The 9,886-nt window shown below is 53.9% G+C and overlaps 1 protein-coding gene across 1 annotated transcript; it reads right to left on the bottom strand.

Moving 5' to 3' along the window:
- Positions 1–608: 608 nt before the first annotated feature.
- TNFSF14 (TNF superfamily member 14) lies at positions 609–8,706 on the bottom strand. The gene is made up of 4 exons (XM_073318824.1): positions 8,422–8,706; positions 5,764–5,800; positions 2,553–2,594; positions 609–1,909 (listed from the first exon to the last, which is right to left on the bottom strand). The coding sequence occupies exons 1-4, from the start codon at positions 8,638–8,640 to the stop codon at positions 1,491–1,493; spliced, it is 717 nt and encodes a 238-aa protein (XP_073174925.1). The 5' UTR covers positions 8,641–8,706; the 3' UTR covers positions 609–1,490.
- Between the last annotated feature and the right edge of the window lie 1,180 nt (positions 8,707–9,886).

Raw genomic sequence — 9,886 nt, 5'->3', positions numbered from 1 at the left:
CCCCAAACATACCCAGTGGCCCTGGGGTAATGGATAAATAACCATTAGATACAGCTGCTCCCTGAATATCAGGGAATACTCATTGTAAAATAAATAGGCGCACACACGGCACGTTCATGGCACGTAGCGCAGAGCAGGGAATGGGGGGAGCCGGGTCACAGCCCCAGTGGCCGGAAATCAGCTTCGCCTCACGGACTCCAGTGGATCGACGCTCAGGTCTCCCGGCCGGAGTTCTGGGCCCGTTCCCGCAGGATTCTCCCCTTGGGTAAGTCTTACATCAGTATCGCTTCCGCAAAGTTCCTCCGGATTAACACCGCAGCGAGTGAGAGGAGAACCAGGCCCGTTCTTGCCAAGGTCGGAGACACAGGGCTAAATAGTAAGGGCCCAATCCTCAGCAGGTGTAAGCTGGCATTGCTCCATGGCAGCGACGCCGATTTGCACCAGCTGACAGGATGGCTCTCTGCAGCTCTTCTTGGGGAAGACTCCTCGGGCCAGACCCTCAAAGGGACGTGCCCGGATCAGGATCAGGGCCTTCCCCATGAGCAAAGGGAACTGCAGGATTTGACCCCATCAAGCACCATCAGTTGCTAAGCAGAACTGCAAGCCAATTAAATACACTTTCCTCCCACCAACACCCTGGCAGCTGGCATAAACAAGCATGGAATGATTGAAGTTGAGTTTGAAGTTATAGATTAAAGTTATAAAGATTGAAGTTATACTGACATACAGCAGCTGAGGGTCGGCCGGCCTTGGCGACCTTGAGGCGAAATGTCCCTTGTGGTACCCAGTTTCTTTGCCTCTCCACTTTCAAAGCTCATCTCGGCTTTCAAAGCTATTCGAAAACCCGCCGGACCTGACAGAGGGACAGTGGCCAGCTAGTCGGGGGACAGCAGTATGACCTATAACACAAGGGAAAGGGAGAACCATCGTCCCTGTTTTGCAGCTAGGGAAATGGAGGCACAGAGAGGCAAGATGACTTGCTCGTGGTTTCACAACAGGTGGGTAGCACAGCTGGGGATAGAACCCAGGAGTCCTGACTCCCAGTTCAGTGACCTCCCGCGGACCTAACCACTGCCTATCAGAGTATCTTCTGTCCAAAGCACTCCATGCAGCTTAAGCTTCGGGATACCCTCGTGAGGTGGCATGTTTATGCTCAGACGGGGAAAGCAAGCCATACAGAGAAAAAGTGTCTGGACTGAGGTCGCACAGCAAGTCAGTAGCAGAGCGAGGACTTGGCTCCCAGTGTCCTGATCCCTAGTACAACGCCTCAACTGGAAGCCCACCCTTCCTCTTCCGAGCTCTGTGACCAGCCTCGGAAGTTAACATGATGAGCTGGATCCAGCCTGGGGAGCATATTAGACTGGCAAGGTGCAACAATATTTTAGGGGGTGCTGGGTCAGAGTGACGTAGGAAAACCACATCAGTGGCGGATTAAAAAGCACAGGGCCTCAATCCAAAAGCCATCAGTTGTGGCTCCGGGAAGGGCCTGCTCAGATCATGAAGGTGCCAAAATAAGACCTGGTGCCATCTCTGATCTGTAGCACCTGTCTCTGCGACACCTTGACGTAAATCTGCTCCTCCTCTTCCAGGTGGAAGATTCCTCCAAGGAAGCTGTTTTGCCGCCAGAACTCGCTGTCCTTCCCATCGCAGTAAAGGATCAGGTTCTCCATAAGTTTCATCTCCTCGACATACCTGGGGGTCTTCTTATAGATGCCATGATAGATGACAGAATTCTGGCCCTGCTGAGAGCAACTCTGTGCCATGAGATGGATCTTGGAGTAGATGTAATAGAAGCCAGGCTTGATGCAGACCAGGGAGCCGCCCTGGTAACCCACATCATGCAGGAAAGCCCAGTCCTTACTGTGTTCCCACTGCAGAGAGCCGTTCCCAGAGGTGGTGAAGGCCGCACCTGGGGAACACAATGCCCACAACACGTCAGGCCTCAGCTCCCTCCCTGGGTCTCAGCCCAGAAGGAGGCATAACTGGGAAGAGAACCCCGGAGTCCTGGCCCCATCCCCCCCCGCTCTAATCACTGGACCCCACATCCCTCCTAGAGCTAGGGAGAGAACCCAAAAGTCCTGGCCCCCATCTCCCCTGTTCTGATCACTGGACCCCACGTCCCTACCAGAGCTAGGAACAGAACCCTGGTGTCCTGGCCCCCCCCCAACTCTAATCACTGGATCCCACATCCCTCTTAGAGCTAGGGAGAGAACCCAGAAGTCCTGGCCCCCATCTCCCCTGTTCTGGGAAGAGAACCCTGGAGTCCTGGCCCCATCCCCCACCCCTGCTCTAATCACTGGACCCCACGTCCCGGCCCCATCCCCCACTGTTCTAATCACCGGACCTGACTCCCCTCCCACAACTAGGAACAGAACCCAGGAGTCCTGGCCCCATCCCCCCTTCTCTAATCACTGGACCCCACATCCTTTCCAGAGCTGGGAATAGAACCCAGGACCCCTAACTCCATCGCCCCCTGCTCGAATCACTAGACTAGACGCCCCTCACAACAGAGGCAGCAGACTATGCAGGACTTATGCAGGACTTCAACCTACCTAAGACATGAGCTGCTGGCTTCTCAGCGTGAAGTTTCCTGTCTGCAAATGAAACAAACAAACAAACAAAGGCCCAGCTGTGAGATCAGCCCAGCTCCGAGTCCTCTGTTCCCAGGGCCAGCGTGGGCTGGGGAAGAGCTTCCCGGGGCTGAGTTCTGGAGATGGGCCTGGATCGGAACCCAGCTCCGGGTCGGAACTTTGCAAATGGAGCCAGGCAGAGCAGCACCCCGGATCAGAACTGGGGCTCACCCTCCAATGTAAAGCAATGGTACCCTGCGTCCCCCCCAAACCCCCTAGTAATGTCACATTCATCTTCCCCCCCATCTGCCTTGTTCCATTGCAACCTCATCACGCCCCCCCCCACTCACTCCATTACACCCCCGTTCCATTCACCCACCCTTGCACCCCCCCCCCCCCCGTCACCACTTCCTTCCACTCTCCCCCGCGCTGGGTCTAGCCTGCACTTTCATCGGGACTGCTATTTAATTTCTCTCTCTGTTTCCTTTCTGTCTCGTTTCCACACACACCGCGGGCCCCCCCCGCCCGCTTCACTGCACCTATCTCTGAAAAGCCTCCCCCCCGGAAAGCAGTTGCAGGGGCGGATGCGCTAGGCAAACATGCTGCGTCGCGTTGTATCGCAGTGAACCGCCTAGCACCCCACTGTCCTCTGCTGGATGGATTTGGAACTGCTTAGCCATGTGTCAGAGCCCCCATCCCCCTAGCAGCTCAAAGGAGATTTTCTGTGAGGGGGAAGCGTTTTTGCAGGAGGAGGGCCTGGGCCTGCACGTCCCATGTGGTTCTTTTGTGGAGCACGGCTGCGACGCTGGGCAAACCGGTACAATATTTATGCCATTGTCTGCGGAGCCATCCAAACCTTTCCCCCGGCCACTATTCAACTTCCTAGGCCAGAACCTCAGATGGTGCAAAGCAAGGGAATGCCTTTGACTTCAGTGAAGCGCTGCTAATTTGCGCCAGCTGAGGATCTGGTCCACTAAAAGCAGTTAGCTCACTGGGGCAGGAACTGTCTTTTTGTTCTGTGTTTAAATTGTACAGCGCCTAGCACTTGGGATCCTGGGCCATGACTGCTGTATGCGCTACTGTAATAAAAATCCACCACCCTGGCTTAGCAATATCCCCAGCCCCCACCCATTATCCCAAATCAAATCCACCTCATCCTGTCCTGGGTCTTGCTTTGCTGCACAACAGAGATGCTCAGAACCTGACAGCAACAGCAGGGACAGGACCCATAATTTCTGTTCCAAAAAGAGCTGAAGGAGAATCTCTGTTCACAGTGTCGGGACTATGAAACAGATGAGCAGTTCTGGTACCATCCAGCAGGGGGCAACGGTGCTCATATGCACTAACCACCTTGTTACTGTGCTCTTGACCAACATAATCAACACAACAACAGATTAAAGACAGTGCCACTGCCAAGTCAATATCATCATCATCCCTAACTCACTTATATACCACTTTTCATCAGTGGACTGCACAGCCCTTTACAAAGGAGCTCAGTATCATTGTTCCCATTATAGAGAAGGGGAAACTGAGGCACAAAGAGGGGTAGTGACTTGCCCTCACCCAGCAGGCCGGTGGCATAGGTGGGGATAGAACCCAGGTCTCCCAGTTGAAGGCTCTGTCCGCTAGGCTGCACAGCCTCCAAATACCTGCAGCCATTAACACCATCGCAAAATGCTCCCAGAGCAGAATGGTACCCCGGATCCTCACTCCAGCATCATCGATTCCGAGGCCAGAAGGGACCGTTTGGATTAGCTAGTCTGACCTCTGGTATAACACAGACCATAGGACTTCCCTGGATTAGTTCCCGTTGGAACTAGAGCAGGTGTGTTAGAAAAACAGCCCATCTGGAATAAAAAGCTCCCATGGATGGAGAACTGTAGCCCAGTGCTCGCTCCGATCCATTACATCAGAGTCACACCGCAGGAGAAGTTTCCTTTCCTCCCCCTGCTGCCAACAAGGGCTGTATAAAAACCACGGACGGGCCCCAACCTGAGAGTCTCTGAGGCTATGAATAAACCTTGGTTGACCAACCCATTACAAATAACCCTTTGCAATTCTTTGTGCTCGCACACATCTCTGTCCCTAGCGTGGAAGGTCTGATGCAGAGATGTTAACCAGAGGAAATGGGGTGGGGTGTGGAGACAAGGGGGCTTCGTTAACAGAGATTAGACCCACCCCGTGTCGGAGTCACACTAGGCTTTGTGGAAACTCACTTCTGGGTAGGGTCAGTGGGACTGTTCATTGCAAATCAATGAACCAATGAATTTAGAGCCAGATCCCCGACTGGTGTAAACAGGGCCAGATCCCAAGCTGGTGTAAATCAGCAAAGCTCCATTGGAACCAATAGGGCCAGATTCCCAATTGGGGTAAACAGATGTCGTTCCATTGAAGTCAATTGGACCAGATCCCTGGATGGTGGAAACGAGCATTGCTCCACCGGAGTCAACAGGGGCCATACTGATTTACACCAGCTGAGGATCTGGCCCACCACATCTGCTTGGGAATAAATGGGTGAATGTTTTTATTTCAGCGGGTCCAACCGTGAGGCAGGAATTCTCCTCTCCCCGCTCTGCCGCTGGCGAAGTCCCAGCGGTGTAAGGGAGATCACAGTCAGGCACTGGGAGATCGCAGCGGCGTTAGGTTGGTTCATGCTCCCGGCCAAACCCCTCAGCTGGTGCGAACTCGGTGGGGCTGCTCTGATTTACAAGAGCTCAGTTCCCATTTAGGCACCGACAAATGACTTTTCCAGCGTGCAGCACCCCGGGTGCCTCTGAATATCTGGCCTTGGCTTAGGTCCCTTTGGTGTGTTTCCACAGCAGCGCGTCTCAGAGCCTGGGCCGATTCACGGGGCTTGTGCTACAGGGCTAAAAATAGCCATGGAGACATCTGGGCTCAGACTGGAGCCCGGACTCTGAGACCTGGCAAGAGGGGAACGTCCCAGAGCCCAGGGTCCAGCCCGAGCCCAAACGTCTACACCACAATGAAACAGCTCTGCAGCCCTAGCCCCGTGGGCCGGGGTCAGCTGACACAGGCCCCCTGCAGGTGTTTAATCGCAGTGTAGACATGTGTGATTTAGTGGAGCGCTTCTGGAAAAAATCTGTCCCTCGTTGGGAGAGCCACGCTCTTAAAATCTGGTCTGTGTTTCGGCAGGCTGGCAGCTGAGGGTTCGCAAAAGGGGGAAGAGATTTACCTTGAATGGACTTCTCGGAGATGGCCCCTGCTTCCTCCTAGGATACAAAATACAAGCCTGTTGGAAAGGAGACACACACACACACAAAAACCCCAACTCCCAAACCCTGAACACTTTTGGCCAAACAGTTTTGGGCTTTTGGCTGAAAAATTTCCAGGGTTCGTTTTTTCAAATAAACGGTTGACATTTTCAGTGGACCCACCCCCATTTTCCAACCAGCTCAACCTGCCTTCCTCCCACTGGATCTGTGATTGGCTCAGCACCGGGCAGGATCAGACACCTAGCTACGTGGGGTGTACAGACACACTTTCGTGATTCTGCCAATAATGTTGGCTGCCCAGCTGGAGAAGTCTCGGGCCTGATTCTGTGGGGTGCTGAGAACCTGGGGCTCACCTAGAGTTACAGGGGCTGGGGCCTAGACCTTCAAAGATATTTAGACACCAAACTCCAGTGCCTTTGAGGGTCTGAGCCTTGGCATATATGAAATTGAGGACTGAAATGCTGCAGCATACCTAAAATCTTTGGGGTTAATAGAGGGATATTGGGCTGAAATTTAATGGCCTGTGATCTGTAGGAGGTCCGACTAGATCATCTAATGATCCCTGCTGGCCTTAAAGGCTGCTGGGCACCTGAAAATTTTGAAGTCACTTTTGAAAGTTTGGCCCAGAGTTGGGGATAGAACCCAGGAGTCCTATTACTCACCCCAACCCCCTCGCTCGAACCCACTCCAGTCCCAGAACCAGGAGTCCTGGCTCTGTGCTTGAACTTGAACCCAGCTTGAAACACGTGTTTGGATGCAGTTTACAAGCACCTGTAGCTGACCCAGATTCTAACACTGCTTGTGAGGGCAGCTCGAGCCAGGCCAGCTCATGCTGGGCTCCGCTCCCCTGGTAGCCCAGGCTAGTAGGGGAGGTAAAAGCAAACCCACCAGGGCACAGGCGATTCAGACTCCCAAAGGAACAGCCCCTTCCCGAGCTGCTCCCCTGCCTGCCCCCGTGATCCCCATGGCCAATGCAGATTTCTGCAGGGGGTCTTGGGGCTCGTTGGTGGAGGGGGTTGGTTGTTGGGGTGGGAGGAAGGAGGGGGCTTGGACACAGCCCCTGGATTTTCCCGCTGTACAGACCCCGCCAGGAGGGGCAGCAGCAGGACCTGGGCCTGAGCAGTTTGAGATTCCAAAGGAATGTTTGCAACCAGCTGGCCTGGGCACCCACAAGCACAACGTGGCTTGAAATGTGTCTCATGTTATGAGGTGTGCGCGCACACACAGTGTAATACACGAGTGCCACCCCAACTTACACACACAGCAACAACCCCATTTATCCACACAAATCCATACACACCCCCACAGCTCCAACCTCATTTTTTTACACACACACACAGAGTAATATAGCTCAGTGGTTTGAGCATTGGCCTGCTAAACCCAGGGTTGTGAGTTCAATCCTTGAGGGGGCCATTTAGGGATCTGGGGCAAAAAAAATTGGGGATTGTGCCTGCTTTGAGCAGGGGGTTGGACTAGATGACCTCCTGAGGTCCCTTCCAACTCTGATAGTCTATGAGTCTACACACACACAGCTCCAACCCTATTTATACACACAAATCCACACACACACACAAATCCATACACACACAGTAATACATGAGTGCCACCCCAACTTCACACACACACACACAGAGCTCCAACCCCATTTATACACACAAATCCACACACACACACAAATCCATACACACACAGTAATACATGAGTGCCACCCCAACTTCACACACACACACACAGAGCTCCAACCCCATTTATACACACAAATCCACACACTCACACACACACAGACTCAGATCCACACAGTGCCCTGTCGAAGCACACAGACACACCCGGACTCACCCTAGCAAAGCCACGCTGCCCATTCCCAGCACACACACAAACACAGAATGTTCTACACAAGCAGGTGTGCACATGCCAGTCCTGATTCAACACACACGCCAGGTTAACACAAACATACTGTCCCCTACTACTGCACACAGCCCCATCACAGCACACAGACACACAAACCGATGTCAACACATGCATGACTCTCTGCTAACACAAACCTGCGCTGTCCCTACTAGCAGACATGAGTCCATTCCAAATCACAGTCCCAACACAGCGCGCACAGCCCTGTCCCAGCCAACACACAACTCCATCCTCATATACACTGTCCCATTCTGCTGCACACACAGTTCAATCCAAACGCTCTTACACACGGCCCCATTTTAACACACAGACGCTGCCCAGACTCCACCCGAGTACACAAACACACACCCAGATCCCTGTCCCAGCAAATGCCTAGCTTTATCCTAACACACACACACACGCTCACACCAGTGCCTTTGCAAATCAGTGCACACATGCGTACACACACACAGATCCTTCCCAACACACTTGCAGAGTCAGCTCATTTTCACATTGCAACACACACACACAGCCCGATTCCAGCACACAGCACTGCCCACCTCCAAGTCCACACCAGCTCATTTCCCTGTTACTGTGTACACACATACACACGCAGAGCCCCCTGCCAATGCACACTGCCCCATCCCCTCGTGCATTTCCCCCCCCCCCGCCCCATCACTGCCCATGCGTGATGCAAGACTCTCGTCGCCCGCTCCCCTTTCTCGGTCACTCACCCCAACCTGGGACGTTGTCTTCTCCAGCTCTTTCTGGAAGCGGATCAGGAAATAGCCTTCCGTGGCCACCCCGGCCAGGGCTAGGATGACCAGAGAGGCCAGGAAGCCCTGGCTGTGCCAGCAGACCCGCCGCTTCCTCCTTATGGGCGGGACAAAGGGGACCCCGTGCTGCTGGCCGTCCACCACGAAGACAGAAGGATACACCACCCCATCGCCCATGATTGCTCTCGGTGGAGCGGGGGAAGGTCCACAGCAGAGCTCGGGAGATGCTTATGGACTTGACGGCAGAGCCAGAAGCCGACTTGACGCCGTCCCTAGCAAGAAGAGGACTGATCATCCCCTCTGTGGCCTGGGTTATGTATCCGAGCCTGTGACGCCCACAGCCCCGTAGAGGAAACCACACAATTACTCAACTGGCCTCTGAGTCCTTACACTTTTCTCTCGCTTGACTGGGTGGGGCTACCCTGCAAGAAGCCACGCCCCCTTCCCCCCACCCCCTCCCGGCTTTGCCTCCCTGCGGGAGCATGTCTTTCTGCTAGAGGCAGCCACAGGCTGTCTGTGCTTTCCAACCTGTGGTAGGAAAAAGGGACCTCCATGGGGACTTCCCAGCCCCGACTAACTCCCTCCTTCAAGAGCTTCACTAGAGATCACCCAGACTCATAATTAATCAGCTACCTCAGTTATCAATGGGGATCAAACCCAAGCCCCCCAGTGTGCCCCACACCACCCCAGCCCACTTGAAGTATAGAAGCAAGTCCTGTTGTTCTAGGTTAAACCCCAGTCCTGGAGGAGGATCCCGTTTTGCTACGTGCTGTACAGACACAGAACAAGTCTGTCCCCTGCTTCACCACCCCAAACTCCCACCACTGAAACCATCACTTTCTGTCTGAATCTCAATTCATTACAATCTGGCTTTTCAAGCTCTTTTTTCTCTCCGAGAGAGACGCTTCTCTGGCCTCCAAAAGAACAGGAGGACTTGGGGCACCTTAGAAACTATCAAATTTATTTTGAGCATCAGCTTTCGTGAGCCACAGCTAGCTCACGAAAGCTGATGCTCCAATAAACGTGTTAGCCTCCAAGGTGCCCCGAGTCCTCCTGGTCTTTTTGCGGATACGGATTAACCCGGCCGTGTCTCTGGCCTCGCGCAGCTTCAACTGGTTGGGCTGAATAAAATGGGGTTTGTTGTATCAATAACAGGCACCCCTCAGGGTTCTGCCCTCCAGTGATCTCAGCATTTGCTTCGCAAAACGGTCATGAAAATAAAATAAAGCAACACTTCTCCGCATCGCCCCTTCCCCTGCGCTTGCTACCTGCCTGTTTTAGCTCGTGGGGCTGTTTCTGACTGGAAAAGGACCCTGGCGGCTCCGGGTGGCACCGCTGAAATCCCATCAGCAGCGCAGCGGGGGCTCAGGGCTAATGCAGGCTCCCTGCCTGCCCTGGCTCCATGCGGCTCTCAGAAGCAGCT

Source organism: Lepidochelys kempii, chromosome 20 (assembly GCF_965140265.1).
Source record: "Lepidochelys kempii isolate rLepKem1 chromosome 20, rLepKem1.hap2, whole genome shotgun sequence".
Classification (NCBI taxonomy): domain Eukaryota; kingdom Metazoa; phylum Chordata; order Testudines; family Cheloniidae; genus Lepidochelys; species Lepidochelys kempii.
Note: the sequence above shows the minus strand (reverse complement) of the source record. Positions and strands in the feature narration are given on the sequence as shown.

Excerpts from the sequence above, each read along its gene's own strand:
- TNFSF14 (XM_073318824.1), bottom strand. The coding sequence starts at position 8,640 with ATGGGCGATGGGGTGGTGTATCCTTCTGTCTTCGTGGTGGACGGCCAG. Across the intron at positions 5,801-8,421 it reads AGACAACGTCCCAGGTTGGG|GAGGAAGCAGGGGCCATCTC; the intron begins GTGAGTGACCGA and ends TTTGTATCCTAG. Across the intron at positions 2,595-5,763 it reads CTCCGAGAAGTCCATTCAAG|ACAGGAAACTTCACGCTGAG; the intron begins GTAAATCTCTTC and ends TTTCATTTGCAG.